Source organism: Patagioenas fasciata, chromosome 7 (genome assembly GCF_037038585.1).
Source record: "Patagioenas fasciata isolate bPatFas1 chromosome 7, bPatFas1.hap1, whole genome shotgun sequence".
Taxonomy (NCBI): Eukaryota; Metazoa; Chordata; class Aves; order Columbiformes; family Columbidae; genus Patagioenas; species Patagioenas fasciata.
In genome coordinates this window covers 20,224,889-20,251,610 of record NC_092526.1, presented here as the reverse complement: position 1 = coordinate 20,251,610, position 26,722 = coordinate 20,224,889, and the positions used below count along the sequence as shown (strand labels likewise).

Below are 26,722 nucleotides of genomic sequence, written 5' to 3'. Positions count from 1 at the left end.
TGGAAACTTAACTTTTCAACTTAATTTCAGTTCTCATTTTTCCCTTGGCTTAAAGACGTAACATCCTATTTCAGCACTATTTAAGTTGTTATTTTGGAGTGGGTTTTTTAAACTTAGCAATGTTCTGGATCAATAAAGTATTATTGCATTTTTTTCTTGAGTAAATATTTAACATTTTAATTGATATGATTTTCAGGTTTTATGTTTAAAAATGCAAAGAGAGAAGACTCCTTTTTATTAGATTATGCTTAGTTGGTATTTTTAAACATCTTCATCTTCAAGTTTTGCAGGTAGACTTTGGGAAAATATTTGTCCTTTGTATACAATAGAGCGGGACTGGAATTATACAACTTCAGCAGCTAATGAAAATGTAGTTTAATTGGCAGCAAGCTTGTCAGAGATAAAATGTAATGATGTGGTTAGACTATGTAAATGCATGTGGGCTCTAGCTTTAATTTGTCATTACATTATGGAAGCCTGAATTTGCAACTAAATAACATCTTTTCAATATAGTATTTATTAGAAATGACTTGATTACAAGAAAAGAGAAGAAAGTGGAGAGAACTCTAGGTAGCGTGTCATTAAATACCTGAGTGGTAAGGTGGTTGTCTTTAAGATTTGTCTTTAACATGCAGATTTTTTTTGTTTCTTCCTTTTAGGCAATCAGTTACTATGAAGCCTCATTGAGAAGCGGTCAACAGAATTTCCTTTGCTATGATTTGGCTGAGCTTTTAATGAAACTGAAGCAGTATGAAAAGGCAGCAAAAGTACTTCAGCAAGCTTTAGATCATAAGCCTGGTAGGAATATTACTAATTTACAGCAAAACATACAATTTATACTGTTGTTTGTCTTTTCTGCATGATTCTAAGCAATAAACAAGTTCCACATAAACTGCTTTTGAACAGTAAAAAATAAGAGACAAGTGCTAAATGAGAAATACACTCTAAAATACTCATATTTAAAAGTGCTTTTGCCAGGACTTTTAAACTTGGAACATTTGTGATAGATGAAATCAGTAAATACAATAGCAGAGGTCTACACATGCAAATTTTTTCTGTTCTGTGGTTAACAAATGATCAGTTTCTGAACTGAACAAGTATAGGTAAGTCATTCCTGCTGTGAGGGAATGGTGGTTTAGCTGGTGAATTCTACCCAGTGTCCTCAGAGCAAAGAGACTGAACTGGTTGAAGACCTCTCTTAGGACCCTCTTTTACCTTGTAGGAATATGCACTAACAAAACTAAACCTTTTAGATTTTTTTCCTTGTTTTTGTTAAAAGGCAATGAAGAAGTTTTAGGGTGTTTAGTCTGAGCTATTGAGCTATACTCTTAAGGAATCTTTTTGTAATGGTTTAATCATATTTGTTAACTTTTGTGGCTATCTCAATACAGAAACAGTATTATCAAGTCTTATTACTAGTCCCTTCTGTAAGTTTTTCTTCTGTTGCTATTTTACCGGTCTTTCATGTTGTGCAGGGGAATGTTGCGTTTGTTTCTTATTTACTCCAGTTTAATGTTTTGTTCCTGTCTTAGTTAAGCCTTGGAGGATCTGGCTAATGTAACAATCACACTCAAGATCTCCTAGTGTGGAAAGATAAATTAGCAGTAAATACAGTTTTCCCCATGTACTTTAAAATCTTCTCTTCCATCTTAAAATGAAGCATAAAGTACATAAGCCAGTACCCCTTTTGTACGTATTTGATACACAAGCATTCTCTACATGAAAAGAAGTAGTTTCTCATTGGCTGATTGGGAAGATTATTGAACAGTTCAGTCTATTTTTTTAGACATGCTAAAATATCCTTCATTTGTGGAAGAAAAATGACATGTAAGAAATGTACTAGAGGGAATGATCTTATATAGTTGGCTACATGACCTAATTGCCGATTTAGAATAGCTTGTCACAATTAGAGACCTTTGAAGACAGTATGCTAATAAAGCATAGCTCAACATACTTTTATTTTTCTACTTTTTTTAAAGATAAAACAGGAATTTTAGTGACATATGTTTTTAATGTGGAACTGTGTTCAACATACCACTTTGTCAATAGGTTAAAATGAACACAAGCAAGGGAGAACTTGTATTCTTCAAATATTTTGTGCATATATATTTTAACCATTATTCAAAAGGGGCTTGCTGCTTTTTGAGTAGATACTGACATATTTAATTCAAGTAACTTTTTGTGTCAGTTCCAGACTCTAGCAAAAGAAAGGTAGTTTAAGGTCTGACTAGAAATTTCATCAAACAATCTTATGTTTTTTGGGTATACAGTAGCACCCATGGAAACAATGTGGATGTTTGTCATTGGCTTTGAGGTGTATTTAGACAAGAAATGTCAGGAGTGGCTTTATTTCCTGTCCGCTTAAATCAAAAGCTTTTCTCTCATGTTTTTGAGAATGCAAATAGACTAGACAGTGTTTCTGTATTATTTTAGGGGCTCTAAAGCAGCTTGATAGAGTTGCTTAATTATACCTTGCCATTTTCATTGGGACAAATAACAGATACTCTTGAGGATTTTGAGTATCCTTGGGGAATCAAGCGAAGCTTGTTGGTATTACTGGGTCTTTGGAATGGTCACTGGTTCGTTTCTAGGTCAAAGAACTGGGGACAGTATTGAACTCTGTCTGAGGGACCTGAATTAGAATCCTCGCTCCAGTGGGAGAAAACCCAGGTAACTCAGTCAAGAGAATACCTGATTTTTTTTCCCTTTTGAGGAAAGCGTCTTTTCAAAGCCTTTGGCCTTGAATTTCACTGTTTGTAGGTTGTACTGTTTGCTCTGCCCACTAAAAACATGATGAGTCAAATCACAATCCTAAATACATAAGATCAAGATGTGAACTTTTCGCATCAGCTCTTCCTGGAGTATGGATAAAGCTTCACCTTTCTTTGGCTTTACTAGGATCAGTTCTTACAGGAATCATGTTTGTTTAATGTAATTCTTACAGTTAATGAATTGTCTTCTCTGATGGAAGATGCACGTTACCAGGTGCTTCTGGCAAAAATTTACAGCAAAATGAAGAAGGTTGATGAAGCTGTTGTTTCACTGCAACAGGTAAAGGAGAAAACAAAAAACTCTTATGAAAGCTTGCCACATCCTCACTTTTATCCCTGGTTTCACTTTTATTCAAGATTCTAACAATAATATTTTTGTGAATGAGGAAAATGCATACATGGTAGGGATAAAGCACCGGTGACTGGTGCAAAGTGTAAAGAGCATAAGTGGTTACAAAGACTAAACTTTTTGTGAGTGGTGTTATCTGAATTTTAGATCAAAATTCAGGCTTTTACTGGAAGCCTGCATTCATACATGCCTTCATTTGTGTATGGAGCTTGTTTGTACCATACTTTTCTTAAAGTACACTAGGGGTAAACTGGATTATTCCCCAGCTTTTTGCTTTAATGTCTGGTTCCTTACGTTTCACAAAACAACACATGTATGTTTATGTCAAAACTATGTTCTATAAAGTGTAGATTGTACATTATTGGATTGGCATGCAGTTGTCATAAGGAGTGTGTTAGAAAAAGTGTACTGGCTTTCCATGTTCTTGAAAGTGTTGAACCTTAAGTTGGTTTTCAGCATGTTTTTAATGTGGATTTTGGGAAAGCAAGGGTGGTTTGAGACAGGTTGTTGAGGGGGAGATAGTGAGGATTGTTTTATTTTGCTTCTCTTCATGGATGTTTTTTATACTGGAGACATTTTTTCCTGCTTTTTTATTATTTAGGTGTTTATTCATCTATAAAATACATAGTGTGCTTATAGAACCTTTTAAAAATTTAATTGCATTACTTTAAAGTACATAATATAAAGTTCATGTCTTAGAAAATTTTTGACTGTTCGCTCCTTTCCCCCGACTAGGCTCGAGAATTACAAGCCAGAGTGCTTAAACGGGCTCAGATAGAACAGCTGGATGCAGTTCCTGCACAGAAAAAGTTAGCAGCTGAAATTTGTGCTGAGATTGCAAAACATTCTACAGCCCAGCGAAACTATGAAAAAGCAATTCAATTTTACAAAGAAGCTCTTGTACACTGTGAAACCGATAACAAGGTCAGTTCTCCCTCTGAGTATTTTGCAGTTTTTCCATTAAGTTTTGATACCTAGCAATGTATTTTGCTAATTATCCACAGTGTGGAAGTATATTTGCAATCTTTTCTGCTTAATAATATGGACAGAACCTTGAACTTTATCCCCTTTGTTGCTTATTATGATAAAATATTTGTACGTATTGCTAATTTCTGTCTCTTACACAAACTGCTGATTCAAGTGGTGTTCTGCCAGCTCTGAGTTGGCCCTTAGATTATATAGTCAGCCTGTCATGTACCAGTTGAGGACATGGTAAGGTAGGACATAGTAATAATGGAGATTGTTTCAGTCTTGCTTGTTGCTTGTCTTCTGGAATGAAGAACCAGTGATTTCAGTCTGTTCAGATAATTTCTGTCTCTTCTGTATCTGTTTTAGCAGTTTCATACTTTTATTCAGACTTGATAGGATTCTGAATTTAGTCACAAAACGTTGCTGTTGTTGAGCAGTGGTTATTGCGCTGCTTCTCTCTTCCCTGCACTGCCTCTTTTTCACAAGTCTGCCTCTTGATAAATGCTGGTAACTTTGAGCTTATTTTTATCCAGTCTTCCTCCTTTCACAGCCCCAGGTTTTAGAGATAAGAGAGGGAAAAGCAAAATGCTAGGGAATTTATAATGAGCACCAAAATTAAGTGTCAGCTTTAGTGGGTTTTTTAGATTAAAATGAAAATATTTTTTTGTCAAATTTCCATTATTTTCTAGCATAAGTGTGTTGTATATTTAGGTGTATGTGAAGACTTCTTATCTTGCCGCTTCTTATTGCACAGCTATCAGATTCACTAGCCGCTAAATTATCAGGATATCACCTGGTTTTAATACTTGAACTCATCTATTGTGATTTCAAGGAAGGTCCTTACTAAAGCTACAACTTCAGCATCTTTGAGACGGGCTTTCCTCAAGGCTTCTTGTAAGAATGGTGGAGAAGAAAAATAAATTGGGAGAGGAACAAAAACATCCTTAAAATCTTAAAAGAAGGGTAACTTCCCTATTCTACCATTAAAAGTGAGGAGACTGCCTGTCATAGTACAGGTACAGCAATGGCTTTTGTGCTATGGCATCAAAGTAATTCATTATCAAAGCCTTAATCTTTTTTTTTTCTTTCACATCAATACTGAAGTACCGGCATGGCATTTCTGGCCAAAATGATACTACCGAGATATACACAGTGTTACAAGATATGCTGTGCAGTGATGTTTGTACTGAGTATCTCTGTGAGATGCACTTAGTGGAGATTTTTGCTTTAATCCTACTTTGCTAGCAATACAGAATACATTTACATCTTAAACAATCTAAGGGTGAATTTGTGGGTTAGAATTTGTTCCCTGCTTAGAGTACTGAAAGCAAAATACTTTTGGTTACCCACAACTAGTATAAATGAGTCACCTTACTCTACTATAATTTCAGTAGATTTGAACTTATTTTCTTCCCTTCCTTTGTGAAAACATTGCTACAAGGTTGGAATTGAATTATTTTAGATTATGAAATACAGACTTGAGCTGTTATACACCCATCTATTTCTCAATGTCTTCACAGAGTTTACTTTCCTTAAAATTACATACGGAGGTACTGGAAATTCCTTTGAAGCTGCCTGTACCTTGTTTTATCAGAACTAAATTTCCCATAATCTAGCCAAAGTAACCCAAACCAGATTTTAAATGTTGCATTAAACAAATTATTTAGCTAAACAGAAGAGATTGCAGTCAATATTGTAAGGGTTTTGTGTTGTGTTGTTTTGTTTTACGTAGTTAAATCTGGTGTGTAATGCCCTGCCTCGTTTTTCTGATCAGGTAAGAGGCAATGCATTTTCCAGATGCAGACTTGAAGGGGATCACAGACTGCATCAAGCACATTTCACAGTATCATTGTTTTTGGGGTTGGAGCTGAAAATTGAGAGACCACTTCAGGTCACTGGAATCTAGTCAAGAAGTCCAGTTTAACTGGCATTCTTCTCTGCCTTGCCCAAGGCAGGAGGTGTTCCATGACTAGCAGACTGCTTTTTTGTCTTCCACTGTGTTATGCATGTAAGAACAGTGGCTTGAAGAAAACTTTTATAATTAAAATTCTTACATGCCCGCTATCTCCATTTCATTTCAATGCTTACCCACCTGCCTTTCTGTTTCAGAAATATTTAGTATATGCTTGAATATCTAATTAAGAAGAAAACAGTTTTTAAATATTATGCAAATAGCCTTCATATCCTGAACAGGATGTTTGAAACTCTGTTTTGATTCAGAAGTGCCTTTCGCAAGTGTAACCAGAGAGAGACTTGTGATGCAATTATAAATGCCTCCCTTTCAAAAACAAAATCAAAACACCATTTAAAACTAAACAGGAGTGACATTGCTTACTGTTTGTCTACTGCTAATTTTACTTTGCGATTGGCTTGTTTTCTTTAATGGGAACTCGATTAAATCCGTGGTAACTATTGCATTTATAAACTTTTCTGTGGCATTTAAATCACAATCCCTGTGCTGGGACTTCAGCCTTAAGGATGCATGTTTATGTACATTTCAGTTTAGTATTTATTATACGATTGCTTCTCAGAAATTGATCCACACAGAGTCTTAATGTGGTAGGTTTGGAAATGGAAATAAGAGAACTGTTTCTTCTGGAATTTGCTTATACTCCAAAACCAATTGGTGAAAATTATTCTTACCAAAGTATTGAAGTCTTCAGAACAATGCTCTCTGAGTGGCTCTGTTTTCAATGTAACTTCAGAATAAGCCTCTGAAGAAAAGTTTTATCTGTTTTAAAGGTGAGGGAGTGAAAATGAATTATATTACTTGACCAAGAACCCATAGGAAACAGCACAGAAAGCTCTCTCCTTAGAAAAGAAAGAAATTTTCCCTGAGGCTCTGAAATCTCAGGTTAATACTCATAGAGCTGAACCAGCTTTCTTCATCTTTGATTACATATATTTTAATCTACAGGCAATGTTGGAACTTGCACGTTTATATCTTGCACAAGATGATACTGATGCCTGTCAACATCAGTGTTCCTTACTACTGAAGAACGACCAAGATAATGAAGCAGCAACGATGGTATGTGCTATTATACCCATCCTGTATCAGAAGTTTGAGGTTTGTGTGTCTGCAATGCAATGGATCAATAAAATACTATTTTTAAGAGAGACTTCCAGCTTCCGATTTCAAAAATACGTGAAAAATGCAGTACAACAAAGTACAAGATGATGTTTTTCTGTTTATGTTGGATAATGATTCAATGTGAAGTTTCTAGCAATCATAGCCTTCATTCTATCTTAATGCAAAAATGTGTCTTTAAAAGCACTAGTAAAGGAAAAAGTAGTATTTGTAAAATGAATTAAAGCATGGCTTAATGCATGTTCTATTGACAATTCACTAATGGTCAGGGAAGAAGTTTTTTTCCAGCACAGTAATATTTTACATCCTTATACAATCATAGTTAATCATACTCCTAAACAATTTTTAATCACAGCTAAAGATTCTCTGTATACTTCCTGGCTTAGAAGACAGTTCAGTAGATTGAGCAGCTTTTGCTTTAACATATTAGGAGCAAAATGATTTTAAAATGGAAATAATTTTTCTCACTGCAGTCTAACATCTGGAATTTATCCTAGTATGGTGCAAGGAGAGGGGTAATAGCACTCTTAATATATGTTACTAAATCTTTTCTTTATTAGTTACCTCTCAGAGGAGAAAAGCTGAAATGAAATAATTTTACTTCCATGGCTGGGGGGGGGGGGGGCTATGGTCTTTCTTTCCTCCTAATTTTAAATTAAATTTGCTTTTCTATATGTTTAATTTGCATTTATTGGAAATAAAATTAGGAGTAAAACTATACAAGGAAAACCAAAATATTTGAAAAGTACATTGAAGTGGTTTATGCTCCTTTAATTTCTACATTAAGTGAAAAATTGAGATATGACCCTGTTCCTGCTCATTATTATCCTGTCTGTAATATAGACAGTGTTTATTTTCCAGGGAGTAATGAAAAACCCAACACAATTTACAACTTGTGCAATTCCTGAAGAACGCTAAAGCTGTAGTTTCCATTCCTTGCTTTGAAGAACTAGAATTAATTATAAACGGCAATCTGTAATATTTTATTTTGTTTTCTCTAAATCGGTCAATATTGTAGATGATGGCTGATCTCATGTTCAGGAAGCAAGATTATGAACACGCTGTCTTTCATTTCCAGCAGCTCTTAGAACGCAAGCCAGGTGAATATTCAGCAGTGATATTTTTAATTCTGTATGATACATAGTTCTAATGAGAGAGAGGAATAGAAATTGAAAAAAATACTTCGTATGATTAAAAAGAAAGGTGCTATTTATAATGCAGTGGATACTAAAACCAAAGACCATTACTGTATATAAAAATGTGAAGTGATTGTAGGGGAAGATGGGAAAATTATTTATCGTAGATACAGTAATTTGCTGCAGTGTAATGTGCATCGTTTACCTCAAGCCAAATATAGCTGGGGTGTTACTTACTTGTAACTGTAAAGCACTTTCTCTTGTGTTTAAGGTATCAAGTGCATGAACACAAAGCTAGCATTTTAGTTCAATATAGATAAAGGAAACTTGTGTCAGACAGGAATAAGTTGCTTTTAGCAATTTGCAAATTACAAACAGAGAGAGAAAGGTACTAAAATCTGTTAAAATAGTGCTATAATAAATGTAAAGCTTTCTAGTGAAGCTTGTGCAAGAAGTTGTGAGAATGCAGCAAATACTTTTGTTTGAGTGCTTTGGAAAGTGAGGTACAATTATATCCGTGGTTACTATGTAATATGCCTTATGTATTACACCATATGTAATTTTTGTATGTGAAAACCACAAGGTGAAAGCTCTTCGTTTCTTAAGAAATTAATACAGCAAATAACTAGAATTACAATGTCCTAATTATTTGTGTATTTAGATAACTATGCAACCCTCTCGCGATTAATTGATCTGTTAAGAAGAGCTGGGAAACTAGAAGAAGTCCCAAGATTTCTTTTAATGGCTGAAAAGCACTCTTCCAGAACAAAGCTTGAACCAGGATTTCACTACTGCAAAGGACTGTATCTTTGGTACTTTAAATTATAATTAAGATAAGGTTTATTTGATTATGTGGTACATATTTAAATTAACTTTCTTGTCATTCATTATCATTCAAAGGTGCTACATATAGTGTGATATGTAATAAAGCACTAATTTCCTAATTAGTTGAGGTGCTAGGATTTTAGGGAAGGTCTCATTTTCTTTTCTGAAATACTTTCCAATGAGCGTCTCTTTAAAATGAAGTGATTTTATCTGTCTCACATACATCTTTCGTATTTCCTGCTGTTAAAATGGATATTCTTGCTGGCTTGATAATATAGGATTAGTTTCAAATTCTAGAATTTATCAGGCTGTTTTTACTCTGCAAAAGCAGGTTCCTTGCAATAGTATGTATGCTGTTCAATCTTTGCATTATTGGTGTGTGCAAGTGTATTGTCTGTTTTTAAATACTTGGGTTTCTTTTTGGGAGCTGGGACAGGAAATTTTATTTGCCCAGCTTTAAATATTTTAGTTATCTGTTTAGGTATACAGGTGAACCGAATGATGCACTCCGGCATTTTAATAAAGCCCGAAAGGACAGTGACTGGGGACAGAATGCAGTCTACAACATGATTGAAATTTGTTTGAACCCAGATAATGAAACTGTGGGTGGTGAAGTCTTTGAAAATCTGGATACTGACATAGGGTAAGTGAATGAAATAAATATTGCTTGGGTTTTTCTGTCATCCCCTTCCTCTGCTGCCCCTTAATGATGTGTGCTAACTTAAATTGCTAGAACTTTGAGTCCATGTAATGCTTTGACTATTCTACTTAATATATTGTGAGAGACCATCCTAGACTGTAATAGGTCAGTCTCAAGGAGAAAATATAGATGATGTTATCAGGAATCCGGGTCACTTGCAGTGTTAAAAATAGCTTGTTAGGTTGGATCTACTGTTGTTACAGAAGAGAATGAATGTAGAATGCCTATATAGCAGAGCCAAAATGACATGTGTTTAGCATGAAATTGGTAGCAACTTGTAATTAATTTGGTGTATATTAAAAAAAAACTTTTACAAACACTTTCTTTCTGATAACAGTAATTCAAAAGAGAAGCAGCAGTCTGTGCAGTTGGCTGTAAAAACAGCAGAAAATCTTCTGAAGGAACTCAAGCCTCAGACCGTTCAGGGTCACATTCAACTACGAATCATGGAAAATTATTGTCTCATGGCAACCAAACAAAAATCAAATGTTGAACGAGCGTTGAACACTTTCACTGAAATAGTAGTGGCTGAGGTTAGTAACCTGTCTCATTTCCTCAGTATTCTCTTTCACACTGACTGCACATTTTTTAACTAGTCTCACAGTTGCATTCAGGAATAGTGGCTGTAATAAGATGCTGAAATAACAACACCTTCTAGAAGTTTTCAGTTGGATTGCAAATTTATAACACTAAATGCTAATATTGACAAATTACTGCAGTATGAATAGACTATTTGGTTTGAGTTGCTGGGTTTGCTTTTTAATTCCCAATCTTGCCACCAGCGTGTCTAATGATATAAGTCTATCCAGTACCTTCATTCTGTAAGCAAAACCAAATATAAGCTGCCTTTGTGTACTTCATGGCAATTTGATGGAACTTAGATTCCATGGCAAGATTATCCATCTGCTTAAAATTCATCCTTATGATGGAAATCTTCATTATTTTATAGCTACTTTTAGTCAGTAGCTTTAGCATTAAGAAGAGACATTCTTGTTACCAGCACCTTTCAACAGATTTTATTTAAGCACATGTAGACACATTTAGTCCATCAGAATGCCAAGAAATATTTCAGTTACTACTGCTGTTAACTGTGTGCTACACTGCTCCTTGGCTGAGTTGAGTAAACTGCTCATCTTGTATGTAAGGCAGTTTAGAGGATCACAAACAAGGTGACCCTCTGCCTGCAGTACTGGCTTCCCAGTTCTGCTCAGAATTGATCTGAGGTCCTGTGAATATTGAATGTTTTTCATCTGGTGACACAGTTCCAGCAGGAAAAATGCTCCAGTCTATCTAGTCTTCTCTCCAGGGTCACATAAAATATACAGTGTTAATCTCCTCAAAGGTTATTGATCCATGCTAGGTGTGACTATTGAGGGAGAGGTGGGATGAGCTGATCATTATGTGGAAGAAGGTTTTTTGGTGGGTTGTTTTTTTTGCCTTTTTTTTTTTTTTTATACCCTACGGCAAGGCGATTTGCAGTACAACCCTACAAAGACGTGTAGAGGCAGGATACTGATAGTGAGCCAGGAACACTGAGGGGGAGAAAGAAGCTTTTAAGTTATCTGCTGGTAGAGCTACTCTCTGCATTTAGCAAGCAGGTTTGGGATATGAGCCCCGTTCTTATCTATACTCGTTACTGATAAAGGCAGGATTTTAAAAATCATACTTGCTCATGCACTACTTACTGCTTGCTTGAGGCTCTTGCGTAAAGCAGTGGCTTTTAAGAATCCTGGTTGTTATACGTAGCTTTTGGATAACAGGCAGTTTGGACATGCATTTTCAGGATCTGTATATCTAATAATAGAAATTGGTGTCCCTGTCCCTGACATTTGACAGGCAGTTCTAAAAGCAGAAAATACCACTTGTATTGTAACTTCAACTGAGTTCAGTTTCTATCTGAAGTATTTATTTGTTTATCAAAAGGCTAGATCTCAGTGGTATCAGAGTGTTTCTTGTCGAGTTGAAATACCTGTGGAAGCTTTCAGCGTTTCCTGATCCCAAAGAAAATTGTTTTGACCCCAAACTCGTATTCAGCCTCTCAGTTATTCAATGTGGTGTTTATCATGATTAGTCTCACAGAAATGATCATAGCAATAGATGGAAAACATGTTCGTAAGATTTGATATTCCATATTTACTGAAACTTAGCATTCGGTTTAGTTTTCACATACCTGGTGAAAGTCTAATTTCAAAAAACCGTTAAAAGCAAAATAAAAAAAGCACCAAGCAGTCACTATTCTTTTTGCTGCAGAAGGATCATATACCAGCACTTTTGGGAATGGCCACAGCCTACATGATCTTGAAACAGACTCCACGAGCCAGAAATCAGTTAAAACGGATTTCAAAAATGAACTGGAATCCAATTGATGCAGAGGAGTTTGAAAAGAGTTGGCTTCTGCTTGCAGATATATATATTCAATCTGCAAAATATGATATGGCAGGTGAATTATTAAAACGATGCCTTCGTCAGAACAGGGTGAGTGCACATTGAAAATAACCTTAGTAACCTTCTTTTTTAATTCATCTAAATGTTTGGTTTTCCTCTGAAACTTGATTTTTGAGATGTATTTCTTTTTCCAATTGCCTGGTATCTCACTGAAGGAAAAGCAGACCAAAAGAAGCCAGGAAACCAGCAACTTTACACTGGAGCACAGTAAACAAACCTGTGAATGCTGCTTAGTCATTTTTATTCATGTTCCATAAAAAGTTATGCATGTTTTAGCTGTGGTGACACTAGAAGCTTAAGGTGTTTATGGAAAGTCAGAGAGGCATTTTACTGAGTCTGACAAACCCATTGAAGATGTAGCCATATAAATTTTGGAGACTTCTCCATTTCTTAAGAGATATTATCTTAATGTCTTAAAATGTGTTTTCAAACGTTTATGTTCATAAGCCTGCTACTATACAGGATTTTTTTTCAATGCTAGTATTAATCCTCTTGTGAAGATACTGTCTGATAGTTTGTCTGGGGACAAGCTCTGATGTTTTTACCTCAGGGTTTCTGAGGAGGCAAACTCTTTGACTATAGGAACAGGCACAAATCCTAGGCCTTGTGCTTATTTTTCAATTTGTCTATTTTTGCTGTCACATTTTTCTGTCCATACACTTCCCTTCACATAAAGCATATCCAATAGATACCTGTGCTGCAGGTTCAAGATACTGTTCATAGTACACAGATTTTGTTTAGGAAAGGGCCTGATGTGTATTTTTTTTTCCAAATTCACTAATATGGAAGTTAAAGTTCATTTTTAAGTCATATATCTGCTATCTCCTTGAGAAGTTAACTTTTTTGAACTTGTACTCCTTATTTCTAAATATAAATTTAAGAGGCAGCTATAACAGCTCTTGATGTGTTTCTGCAGAGATGCCTCTTAAAATAGGATATACTCAATTTCATTTTTACAGAAAATAATTTTGAATTTAGTTGAGAAAAAAGTCTCCCTCAAGGTCAGTTACACACTTGTCCAGATGGCCAAGAGAAGCTGCAAAATCTATCCCAGTGGAGGATAAACATGAGTCATCTTCCAAAATAAAACATACCTTGAAATAGATGCTCTGTTGAGCAGGTGTATACCACAAGTGACACTTTTTAGAAATTCCCAAGCAGCTCTGAAAACATAGCCTATGTTATCCTACCAAGTAACTTCTAAAGAGTCTGAGACATATGAGACTTGGATAAACAAGCTCTGCTTTATAGGAAGGAGGATGGCAAATTACAAGTCTCCAACTCCAGTTCCTTAACAAAACAGCACAGTAAAAAATACTGACTCTTCTCCAACGCAGAGCAGCTAAGCAGGAATTGTACTATGCAAATAGATGCTGGATATTTTAGATCTTTAGAATAGCTTGTTAATTCACAACACAATATTTTGTGTGGTATTCTGCAATCTGGAAGATTTTATTAGATTGAGAAAACATGTAATTGTGATGAATTAGATTTTAGGATTTTTAGCAGTGAAAATTGAATGATGTGGATCTGTATATACAATTTAAGTAAATATGTTGACCGAAAACTTCATAGAAGTCTCTTATCTTGTAATATGGGTTTGTTTTGATTTTAAAGACTTAGGTTTGGTTAGTAAGATCCCAGTGAGCAGATTACTTCTATGAAATTAGGATTTCTTACTGATTGCTCTTCTTGATTTTCATCTTTTTGTTTATCACAAATGATAGGGGGAGTGTATTTTTATCTTCCAGGCATTCCCATACTATTTATCCCAGCATGCTGTGATTTGAAAGCTTTTCATCAGTAGATTTTAGTAACCTAATTGGAAATAGTGAAGATGGAATGTAATTTATATCTCAGAATTTCTTTACTCTGCCTACGTAAACCAGGTGCACATTTTTAGAGAATCTTCAGTTTTCTCTTGAAAATATTGGACCTATTGGAAGCATGATAATATAAGCTGTTCACAGTAAGCCCAGCTGGTAATTAGAGTTTTGCTTATTTTTTGAAATTTTACATTTATGTGTAACATAAGCAAAGCTAATATTTTCATCTAGCGCTTAATAGTTTTTGGATGCTTGTAGCTTGCTGCTTGGAGTTATACAAAATGAAATATTTAATGGTTTATGTTTTCTTCAGGATATTCGGGTCTGTCTTCAGCTTTAAATGGAAAATCACAATGCAAAACTGTTTCCAAAAATAAGGCTGTGAAAATACGTGTTTAAGACAAAGTGAAGCAATATTTGTGGAAGATAAAATGATTTCCGGCTGGTCTTGACATGCGACTGATGCAGGGCTATTAGTAACTGAGAAGGGTATCTATAGTGTTCCTGGAGGCTTTAAACATTTTTAAGAGTAGTTGCAGTGTCTTCCGTGATGAACTCTGTACTTGACTCAGAGTAACTTAAGAAGTTGCTGTGCAGAATTCCATATAACTGATTTGTATTACGGACATGTTAAGTCAAGACTAACTTGTCATCAAAGTTAGTACAAATATCACTTATGCTTTCCACTTTCACAGATTTGAAGTATTTAAGAAATTAAGCTGTTGGTATTATTATATATAAGCTTTCCTAAGTAAAATTGTGAATGAATATTTATATTTGCAGTCATGCTGCAAAGCTTACGAATACATGGGATACATAATGGAAAAGGAACAAGCATATAAGGATGCAGCAATAAATTATGAGATGGCCTGGAAATACGGAAACCAAACAAATCCGACAATAGGCATGTATATAGAACCTATATGTATGATTTCATGCACTGCAGTAGGAATGGAACAGCTACCCTTTGTTGAAAAGGCTGCTCTTAATTTTCCATAGAGATAGAGTATCACTGGTTTTCTTCACGTAAAACACACAGATGTACAAAGGTGTATTTAACGGTCACTTGGAAAGCCCCCGTGGCCAGAGGTAGCAGCTTTATGATTCTTCTGAAGTTTCTCCATACTGTTTTAGTACAAGGTTTGGTCTGAAACAGTTTTAGTTTGCTCTTTGTGAACAACTTTGTCCTTAAGTACAGTATTAATTTTTAATAATGTATTTATACTAATGTAGTATGTACTGTCTATGGTAGAGAATCTTTTATAATACCCAATATGTAGCTGATGGTGACAGATCATTGATTTAATTATTTCATTTTGATAATCAGACAGATTATCTACTTATATGGATAAGGTTTTATATACATGTGTAAGGATTAAAAAAATAAATTATTTAAATGTCTTTAACTATATCCAATTTAATAAAGGTGCTTAACTGGAAATTTGGGATACAATTCAAGTTCCAGTGTGGATAGTTAATTCAAGCCTATGCTAAGCTGTCTCATTTTTAGACTGTTTTGATGTAGGAAAACTTTTATGAACCCTATACATAGGATAAAATGCCTTTTCTTACTCAATACTTAGAGTCTGTCTCTAGGTCCCAAGGCTGGTGTTTTCCACAAATTCTATTCCAGGTTTTGAGCTATGCTTGTGACCCCTCAAAAATACATACTTTGTGGTCTCTTTTTAATTCCATAGTTTGTTATTGCTATCCTGATTATTTTTTTTCCTTCTTTTGTCTTTTGATAATGAAACTGCCTTTAGAGAGGGACAGTGTATTGTAGGTCACAGTAAGAACTCTGTGGGTTACCATAGTAATTGAAAGAGGACAACCATGATGTATTCTCTGGAGTAACACATGCTCTCTAGAATAATGTCTCCCTTTGATTCACATATTAACTATCAGTGTGTAAAGGACTTTTACTTAGTTCTTGAGGTGATTTTCAGTAGCAATTTTGATCTCTACAGGCTTATATGAGAGAGTAGTAGGAAACAAATATACTAACTATAGAAACATACAATGACCAAAATTAATTTGAATGTGATATTTTCATTATTCAATACAAAAACTGAAATTGTCACCTTTTTTCCCCTCTTTTACATACAGGTTACAAGCTGGCTTTCAATTACCTGAAAGGAAAGAGATATGTTGATGCAATCGATGTTTGCCATAAGGTAGAATTTGTATATGCACTTACTACTCTGTCTATGGTAGCAGCATTCTTTTACATAATCCTTTTTTTTTTTGTTGAGTTTAAATTTCTAAAATACATGGCTTAATGTCAGAAAGATTCTCTATTTACTAAGTTCGATTAAATTATATATCCTTTACATAATCTGCTTTATCCTGAGCTCCTTGGCCACTGGGTAAATAAGAGGTAAAGTGACTGGCTATCCTGTGTGACAGCATATTCAGATAGCAGCACCTTCTTTTGGCCCTCTGGTTGCAACTTGGTAAATCCATAGACAAGCGTAGCTGAAGAAGTTAATGAAATCTTAATATCAGACACACTGTTAGAAAGTATCTTCCAGTATTATCTTTGTATGGTCCTAATATAAATAGAGCAGATGCAGAATAAGAGGAAGGGCTACTATTGCAGAAGCAGGGTGAACACTATGAATGAATAATTATTATTATTATCAATAATGAAATCAATTATATTCGTTCTTTTGGGGGGAAATAAAGATAACTAGAAAGGACAAATTGAATGGAAGGATAAGAAAGAGCCTGAGGGAGTGAAAACATAAAAGCAGTTTATCATGGCAGAGCAAGTGTACTTAAAACCTTGGAAATGTCTTCCGAGGTCACTGTGCTGGCTGCATGTGTTTCAAGCCACCCAGAAGCTTTAGCCCTCGACCCCTGAGTCTTTTGCACCAAGGTGACAGAACAGTGTGCAAGGGAAGAAAGGTGTCTTTGATAAAGCTGTTCTTGACCTCTGAAGGTGGTAGTTAAATATGTATGCATTCTTAAAACAAACCTGTCATATTGTTATTTTAGTTCTGAATGTGTAAACTCGGTGATGAGGGGGATAACCAAACAAAATATTCTTTCCGACACAGAACTCTTGGGTTGTTTTGTCTTTTGACAGGTCCTTGAAGTGCATCCGAACTATCCGAAGATCAGAAAGGAAATACTCGACAAGGCCCGTGCATCACTAAGAACATGATTTTTTTTTTTTTTTTTTTTTTTTGGTATGACTTATGGGACTTGTTTGTTTAATCTGACTTCTGAAACTATGAATTAAATACTGGATTGACAAAGACCATACCAGCACAAAAGTATTGTGAATATATTTAATTATACTAGAGATATGGATTATTTTAATGAAAAATCTGTAGCCCTGAAAGAAATTGTGTTTGAATTGATTTTCCACTCATGTTTTCTATTATCTACCTGTCAGGTTTCCATTAAGAGAAATATATAACACCTTTAATTTGGAGTGTTTAGTCTTGAAACATTGTATGTGTTGACAGTGCAGTCATATGTGCAGAAGTTAGCAGTCACTTTGTTTAATTCATATAAAACACGTTTTTGGGTAAATGGTTTTGATTACAGGGGATCATGATCTTTTCACACATACAAAATACATCTGTGGATGTTTAAGGGAGCAATAACATGTCATAAATGAATGAGAGGAAGGAGAAGGATCAGGCTTTTTGTCAATGCAGAGTTATTGAGAAAAACAAATGCCTAACAAAAACCACTGTTACACTGCTGTATTTGGTTTTCAAACAGCACTTGATTTTGTATGTATTTGACTAGAAAAGTAATGCTTTGGCATGAAAAGAGAATTTTTAATACTAGTAATTAACTTTCTTAAATAACCAATTTCAGTTTCCTTAGGCAATTTTAGCTTTTCATGTTGACATGATGTAAAGTGACTTTATTTTGGTTTTTGCGTTTTTTTTTTTACAACAGCTGAATGTTAAGGCTACAAAAGGGAGCCTGTTTACAATCGTATCTAGTCTTGCTTATGAATAACTGGGTGCTGTATCTTGGGTAACTTTATAGCCTTGTTTCCTAAATAGATTGATGTGCATCATTTATGCAATGATGCTGCCTACTGGTGGCTTCCAGGCTCTGCATTCCAGTAAATTTTGAGCTGTTGGTCAGCTGACCTAAAATTAATAGATGTACCTCAGGACTGTAACACTTCTGCAAGTTTTGTATGAATATTAGAATTGAGAAAAGATCCAACTAAGTGGCCTCTCCTTCCCTAGGGAACCTTGAAACTTATGCTGTAGCCTTATCCCATGTGTTTGAGCACTGGCAGTTGGTGGGTCCATAACTGTACCAGGCACATTACAGGCTCCCTGGGTTTTGCCTGCAGGTTGTGCAGTGTGACAGAGCTCTGGGGAAGAAGATTTAGGAGACTGGGGAAAAAACAATTATATGGGAGTGGAATGAGAAATATGGAAGGATCTGGAAGATGCTGAGATTGGGGGGAACTGTAAGGGACCTGGGCTCTGGGGGTCAGTACACTATTAATTCTTTAAGTATGCTGTTTTAGTTTCTTGTTGTTCCCCTTCTAAAAGCATTAGTACATAGGCCTTATCAAGGCAGTTTCTAGTAAAACAGGAGTTCTTTGTATGCTGCCCTGTTGATACAGGATCTATGTGGTTTTGCTTCCTTAGTAGCATTGGAATAACATTTAGCTGAAGTTCAGAATAAAAATAGGTGGCTTCATAGCAATACATGCAAGATGTTTTCAAAAAAGGAAAAACTAATCTGCAGCTACATCTACTGTATTTTGGTTTTATAATGAACATAAGATGGGCATTACTCTTTCAAAAGATGGGTAACAGATTAGGTCATGACAATTATAAGATACAAAAATTAGTTGATAGAAGTTGAACTGAGACTGAGGTTTTCATGGTGAACTTCTGGTGAAGAGCTTTGTTTGTATATGGTGCAGGTGAAAGATTTCTGAATTCCTATTAGCCATCTTGAGCATATCTAGCCACTGGTGTCTTTTTATAGATGAGGCCTTCAAAGAGAGAGTGCAAATGAGGCACATCTTTGCATTTCAATTAAAAAAAAAAAGTGGCTATAAATAGTCCTTTAGAGAAAATCTTGTCCTAATATAGTATTTCCAGGAAAAATAAATGGCCTTCCCATTTTGGTTTATATAAACCAATTTCAATTTTCCTGTCCTTACTAAATATTTGTTTACTTTCCCTGCACAAGGAATAGTATGGCTTTGTTTCATTTCTCTTTACTCCAGTCAATGGAGAGTGTTAATTTCAGCTTTCCTTCTGCCTTTACGGATTATTTTAAAAATGCATGTCCTGCTAGCGCTTTTTTTTTCTTTTTTTTTAGCCAATTTCTTAATAAATGGTTTTGAATGAAAGAGACTCCTGGGGTGGAGGGGAGTCAGTAATGCTGATTTCAAAGGCTGCAGTCTTTAGTGTGGTGTTGCTTAGCAACCCATCTTCCAGATTTGCCTTTGGTGAATAAAAGAGGAGAGTGAAGCTGCAGTTTCTATTGATTCATTCATTGAAAATGAAAATCATCAACACGTACTGATCCCACTCAAGCATCTGGTAGCTATAGCAACATAAGCCAGAGGTGTCTCTTCCTCTCCTCTCTTCCTCCCTTTCCCCTGTAGGTACAGAAAGCTAGAATATCTTCTAGAGGATATGTAAACATTTTTTGTAACAGTGTACTCAATAATACTTTTGTTTTAAATCCCTACTGTGTTTTTTTTTTTTTCAGATTTGTACCAATACTAGAAAGATGGCTGAGAAAGTATCATTAAGCAAAATAACTAGTATATAACTCAAATAACTAAACTAGCAAGACTCTTGGAGTAAAAGTAATTTGCAGGATTTTCTCCTCTTTTTGGACTAGGTTTGACTATTGTGAGGAATTTCTCAAATGTGGCTAGAACAATTTTTAGAAAGGCTCATAAATCAGGCAACTGATTTAAGGTTTAGGTTACTTGGTAGCTGTTAGATGAGTAATTAGCTTTATAAACGTAGTAGTTTAAACAGAGATTATGGTGTTACAGAATTTGTTTAAAATTTTCTGAATGAACTGTCTTTGAAAGTGATCCAGGAGACATTTCAGGGGAGGCTCGATAGTGGGGGTGGATTTTGGCTCTTAGGAAGCTGATCATAAAGAACTCATTAGTGTGTTCCCTACACAATACTGAACAGGAAAAAACAGGAGAAAAAAATTAAGGAAAAATTTCACTATCAAGTACTTCTCCATCAGTGACTATGTCACTTTTTAAAGTAAGATCACTATTTTGGCAGTTTAGGCTCCTTACAACTGTGATTTTCATTTTTAGCTTCATTCACTATGTGGTTTTTATCTCTTGCTTCATCTTGCAGTGAAATTGAAATCATTTTTTTGAAACATTGACCTGCCTTAAATTGTTTAGAATTAGACTGCTACTGCAAAAGTTGCATGCTTTTATCTCTGCTTAAACTTGGTTTGGTAATTGTGTGACATGATGCTTGCTAGAAGAGGAGCCAAGTGAGTGGTCTAAATCATGTTCTGAAGTTGTTGGTTTTGATGGGGTTTTTTTAGGAATCAGTATGCCTGTTAATGCAGGCTTTATTCTGGAAAATAGCAGCTTTTAAAATGTTCATGCTAGAAATTTGCCTTGCTTGAATTTTGTGCTACAAAATGTTGCATATTGGCTCTGCATGTATAAGGTGATGTAAGTACTCGGTACAGCTCAGGCCTCAACTTTTAAAGGCACAAAGAAGGATTTTAACATGCTAGAAATACCAGAACACATGAATTACGATTAATTCTGGTCTAAATCTTCATGAAGTCTTCCTGAGGAAGATGAATTCCATTATGAAATACAGGTATTAGCATTTTTATCACTGCTGTAGAATCAGTATAAGTACTGTGAACTCACTGTATATTTGCTGAGCAAATTGCTCAGCAACTGAAAGAAATCAACCGAGGTCACGGCTGAGACTGTAGTTGTGCAACTTTCATTTGAAAGGAGGAAGAAAGAGAGAAACTATGCTCTATTAAGGGAAGTTAGGAGCAAACTTTGTGTGGTTATTACTTTTTTTTTTAAACTGTGCTTTCATAAAAAAGTGATTTTCTATCTGTCCCTCTGGGAACCTCAGCGTTGTGAAGGAAGGGAACTCAGTGTGATATCTTTTCTCTCAAACTCTGATCTCACCTCTAAGGGATTTTGTGTTCTGTTTCCCAGCAACGTGAGCTGGGAGTGCTTGGTCAACCACATCTTACACGGCGTAACACTTAGGTGATTGAAGAAAAAAAATCACAGCACCCTGCTGGGATGCTTAAACTGCAATCTGTAATTTAGATGTTACAGCACACACCGCTGGCCGTGCCCTGCTGTGGTGTGCATTATGTAATTGTCTGAAAATTGCATTTTCCTTCGGGTGCAGGAGGCGAAGAGGGAGGCACAGCGCTGTACCCGGAGAGCGCCGGTGCTCCTGAGGTCGCGGGCAGCCCCGCGGGCCCGTCTGTGTCCCGTGTCCCGGCAGCCGCGGGACCCCGCACCCATCCCCCCAGCTCCTCCGCGCTACCCCGCACCCCCCGCTCCTCCGCGCGGGGCCCCGGGCAGCGCGCGCACCCCCGCGGCCCGCCGGCGGCAGCTGCTTCGCGCACCTGGGCGCCAGGTGAGGGCGGGGCCGCGCGCAGGCGCAGGGCCGGCCGCCCGCGCGCACCTGGCGGCCGCTGAGCGGAAGCCGCAGCCGCGCGCCCGGCAGCAGGCTCCTCGCGCCGTGGGCGGCCTCGCGGCCGGGCCTGTGCGGCGGAGGGCACTGCGCGCGGGCCGCGCCTCGGGCTTCTCCCCGGCGGACCAGGTGAGTGCGGCAGCCGCGGGCGGGGGCAGCTCGTTGGCCTCGGGAGCCCCCGCGCGGCTCCGCTCCTGCTTAGCCAGGGGTCGTGGCCCCTCCGGTCACCGTCCGCCGGCCGGCTGCGCGCGGGGCAGAACGGGCGGGAGGGAGGCGTGACACGCGGGGCCGGGGCCTGCCCGCGGGGTCCCCCTCACACAGCCCTCGCACGCGCTCCCGCCGCCAGTGCGCGTTCTCACGCGCCCCCCGCACCGTCCCCTCCGGTTCTCCCGAGGCCGCCCAGCGCTGTGTGCCCCGCTCCGGGCTAACGCGGGACGGGGCCGGGGCTGCGGAGAAGGGCGCTGCTGCCCGGCAGCCGGGCGAACGGGGCTCCGGGAAGTGCTGGCCACCGGCCGTCCGCGCTGTCCGAACCAAAAGTGTTGACTGAGGGAGGTGTCTCTTGACACGTACCGATCCCACCCAAGTATTTGTCCACAGAACCGCATTGATTTGATAACAGTAGCGTGATCGTTTCTTTGTGTACGTTGCCAGTTTCTGCTGGTATATTTAATCCTATATGAAGTGCTTTAAAGTTACTAGATTGTCACTTTTCTCCATCAGTTTGTTAGTCATAGTTCTACACAGCAGGTGATGGTACTGACATATTTTTGTGGCTCTGGAGAGCTGACAGGAAAAATTAATTGTAACGTAGCCGTAGTTTCATAGAGGTGTGTTGTGTTTTTTTTAACTTTGTATAAAATATGCTTGTATAAAGAACCATTAATGTTTTTATTGGTTGAATAAAATAGACTGGAAATATGCATTTTATGCATGCATCTCAGTGGTGTTTTACATATTAGTTTTCTGTAACAACACATCTTTTGTTTAAAAAAATATGAATTATATTGATCTATTCAATCTTGACTGAAGGTAGTGTTATTCTGCTGAGCCAAGCGACAGAATTAAAGACTGAGACAGAGCAGCCAATTTATGGCTTTTGGTTTCTTTTTTTAACTAGGTTTGCTCAGTGGGCTGGTCAGTTTGGCATCTGCTACTATCATCTCAAGGTTTCTCCATAACATAGCAAAGTAAATTTGAGTTGGTTACAGAGAGCCAAAATTACTATTTTTGTTGCACTGTGGGAGGGAGCAGACCATCACTTTTCCTCCTTGTAACTGCTGTTACCATTTAACTTTGTCCCTCTTTTTTTTTTTTTTTTTTTTTGGGGGGGGGTGCGGGGGTGGGACAATTCCAGCATCATCCTGGGTAATCTTGATTTAGATCGAAATAGGAACAAGGTATAATTACCCTATCTGAGACATTTCCCCAAAGTCTGCAGTTCTAGGTGACAAACTGTGTTGCTTTGCGACATTCCTTTTTGCTTTGCATAGATTTGTTGCCTGGTCTGTCTGTTCTGAGAGTTGATATCTATTCCTTTCTTTTGAATCAATGTAGAGAATCAGGTTAATAATGTGATTTGCTGATCAGGTGCCTGCCAGCACTGATGAGTTTTTCCTAATTGCTAATTTCTGTCTAGATCTTCTAGAAGATTTGAAAGTTCCTCAGATTTCTAGACCATGAAGTGCTAGATTGTGTCCACCTGTGTAAGGCAAGATTTTTTTCACTTGCTGTCTTTCTTTTGTCTGATTTTGCCTAAGATTTGCTGATATCATGTGCTATAGGAAAGAGTTCTGCTTACAGAGAAGTCATGTTGCAAAACTACTGACAGTAACTTAGTAATTAAATTCTATAGTCAAGTGACTGTTATTGGGTAAGGTTATTCAGCCATGAAATGTAGCTGGAAAAGAACCAGTGAAGTGGGGAGAGGAAGAAAGTGAAGACACCTTTGGGAGATTCTGACAAAGATTAGTTTAGCAGTCACTGACCCGATAAACCTCTGTAAATCTCCAAGAATCAGTGATGAGAGTCACTTTGCTTTACACACATCATTTAAACAACATAAAAGTTTAAGGCCAATTAGGCTGTAAAACTGATTTCAAGCCCTGTGCTTTTAATACTTAAATGGTTTTGTTATCTTACAAACATTACTACAATCAGGAAGATTCCCTTGGTTATGATCCAGAGATTATTTTCTGGTGCTTAAGTGAAAATCAGATGCTAAATTAAAACAGCACTTTACAGCTGCTATGGTGCTCACTTGTCATCATAGCATTTTTAGGGACAGTATAAAATGATTTTAAGAGAGGCCCAAGCCAATCCGGCCAACAAAAAAGGGAAACTGCAGAATTGAGTGAAATTTAAATTTGAGATAAGTGCATATTTATAGTCTCTAGACTGTAAAAATAAACCTTAAATTTTTACAGTATACGGTTAATGTATACTTTTAATATAATATCTATTGTCACAGGGGACTGTCTATTTCTGCCTATCATGTACAGTGCTTTGCTGTATAAAAATAGTGTTACTGCTTATTTTGAAAGAGTTTTTTGAAGCACTTCCCTCAGAATGCGTGAGGGCAGGGGTGTTGTATTTATTTTCTCAAATAAACTGCTGAAGAAGATAGTTTGCAAAGTTGTATTCTGGTTAGGTGTTCTGGGCTTCTGCTGCTTTGAATTTCTTCAGCCTGTTGTGTTATCATCTAGTTACAGCTTATGATTTTTCTGTAATAATCACTGGTGTAGATTATGCCCAGTGTTTTCTAGAATAACCTATGCTCATAATGTTTCTAAAACTAAGACTCAGGAACTGAATAAGTTCAGTATTCCGCTTACAACTTTTTTTCAGGAGTAGAACCACATTTCCACTGGCTGAGCTTCAAAGAATGTACCCAGAGGAACAGTGTCTGGGGTTTGTGAATCTCTATTTCTTTTAGGCATGTGTGCCCCAGCTAGGAATGTATTCAGTGGGTATTCTTAGGGGAACAGATAGGCAAGTGTCTTTTGTTACTACTGTAGAGACAGAAACTGGCCAGGTGATTCTGTGTCTCCTTTTCATGTGAAACCTTAATTTTTAACTTATGTACGTTTCATTATATAGTTTGTTCCTTTATTGAAGCCAAGTGCTAGTATTCTTGTATACAGTAACATAGTTTGGTAAACTGAAGCAACTGTTTTAATTTTCCCCAAGTTCTGAAGTGCTTTTGAATGTTCTTGATTGCCTGGAGTTACTGAAGAAATAAGATTAAGGGTGAAACATAGTTGTGTAGTTAAATAGTTGTGATTAGTCATTCTTAATGATTATAATATTTTCCTATTTTTCTCTTTTTAACTTTTTTCTTAAGTATTTTTAATTTTATATTCAGTGGTTTTATTTCTTTTTTTTTTTTTTAATGTTCCATAAGCAACATTCTCAGGAAACGTCAGAAGCCTATATATAATTCAAATTTTAAAAAATTAATTTTAAGGCAGTTTTGTTTAAATAAATAAGATCAAGTATATTGTTGTTACTGACCCCAAGGAATTTCTCCTACTGGTATGGTCTGAAAGAATTTCTGCTGATTTGGTTTATCTTGACTTTTTTTTTTTCTAAAAGATTGTCTACAGTGTTTTTCAGACCAAGATAACAAAAAGTCAGAGTTGTCTACATGTTGGCTACTGTAGTGAGGCTTTCTTGTAAGCCAGAGTATTTGCAGTCTGACATCAGAGTTAGTTAGTGGGTGGCATAATGTAGCATAGACCGTGTATTGAATTCGCACACTACTCATCTGATGTGGTTTGAAGTAGTGTGGCAGCTGTTTTTTGTCACTTTTTAGAAGACTTTTGTGGTACATATTGGTTTTCTGGTTATTTTCTTCTTTTAAAAACCAAACCAAAACAAAAAACCAAACAAACCAAAACAAAACACAAACCTCCCTAAATTCCAGCTTCTGGTATTTAGGGCTAATTACTTCCAAGTGCTATAAGAATCCAGACTACTATTAGTGAAAATAACACTAATGAGTAGAAGATGAAACACTTTGCTAAGCAGCCACCTCAGGGAGTTTAACCATACCACGTATTTCATCAGTGTGTCCTAGAGGATGGAATAGTAGCTTGTTCTGTGCTTACTGACATTGCTATGCCATAAAAACGTGTGAGGCATTTGTGGGAAATAAAGATTTTTTTTTTTTGACCACAGAATTATCCTGGTAAAAGCCCTAAGGAAGAGATACAGCTTTCATAACAAAAGTTCTTTGGACAATATAGTCTGTGTTCTGGAAACTGCTATTTTGTGTGGCTAAGAGCTCTTCCCTTATTGTAAGCAATACCTCAATAAGATTTTGTCAATAAAACTACACTCAGTATTCTTCTATATCAAAGAGTTTCCTGTACGTTTATGGCAAACAAGCCTGTGTTTGCCCACTTAATTTCTGCTGCAAATAATATCCCAAGGCTGTCACTTGATAGTTTCTTTAAAAAAGAGCACTTGCACTAGTTTCTGTGTGCAGCATGCTGCCATGTGTGCTGGAGTGTGCCAGTCCACATGGGGTTGTGTTGCTCTGCTTGCATGACCCACTTGACTCAGGTGAATTGTCTTTTAATTTTGAGGGACAGACACATTTCACCTGTGTGCTATGGCAGCCTGGTCTACTTCAGACCTGAGCAGCTAAGACACTTGTATCCAATGCAAGGAAATATGTTGTCAGAGTGTATAAAATGAAAATAGTTACATAGGAAACCAAATGCTACATAAATTACTTTATCTTCTTGTTTGCTCATTAGATCTACTTATTATTGTCTTTAATGAATTATATTTCGGAAGACAGATGTATGTAAAACACAGGTAGTGCAAGAAATATTCTGATGGATTATAGATTTTCATTATTTTAGTTTGTAGATATCTTGACTATTGTGTTGATCATGAATATATTAAGGATTTGTATATGCTCAATTTGTGCAGGA

General features: G+C 36.8%; 2 protein-coding genes across 7 annotated transcripts in view; both read left to right on the top strand.

Moving 5' to 3' along the window:
* The window catches only part of TTC21B (tetratricopeptide repeat domain 21B), a 36,452-nt gene extending 17,649 nt beyond the window's left edge, over positions 1-18,803 (top strand). The window contains exons 18-29 of one of the 2 annotated variants that reach the window (XM_065840706.2): positions 660-798; positions 2,945-3,051; positions 3,856-4,044; positions 7,007-7,117; positions 8,196-8,277; positions 8,975-9,125; positions 9,620-9,781; positions 10,176-10,371; positions 12,089-12,313; positions 14,893-15,013; positions 16,216-16,283; positions 17,198-18,803. In XM_065840706.2, the coding sequence (XP_065696778.1) occupies positions 660-798; positions 2,945-3,051; positions 3,856-4,044; positions 7,007-7,117; positions 8,196-8,277; positions 8,975-9,125; positions 9,620-9,781; positions 10,176-10,371; positions 12,089-12,313; positions 14,893-15,013; positions 16,216-16,283; positions 17,198-17,275 (1,629 nt within the window). In that variant the 3' untranslated portion in view covers positions 17,276-18,803. The remainder of the gene's footprint in view (positions 1-659; positions 799-2,944; positions 3,052-3,855; positions 4,045-7,006; positions 7,118-8,195; positions 8,278-8,974; positions 9,126-9,619; positions 9,782-10,175; positions 10,372-12,088; positions 12,314-14,892; positions 15,014-16,215; positions 16,284-17,197) is intronic. The other variant, XM_071811012.1, reaches the window with a different exon arrangement.
* A 2,982-nt stretch (positions 18,804-21,785) lies between these two features.
* Positions 21,786-26,722, top strand: part of GALNT3 (polypeptide N-acetylgalactosaminyltransferase 3) — a 28,822-nt gene continuing 23,885 nt past the window's right edge. For all 5 annotated transcript variants that reach the window (XM_071811005.1, XM_071811007.1, XM_065840851.2 and 2 more), the window contains exon 1: positions 21,786-21,911. The gene's annotated coding sequence lies outside the window, so the exon portion shown is untranslated. The remainder of the gene's footprint in view (positions 21,912-26,722) is intronic.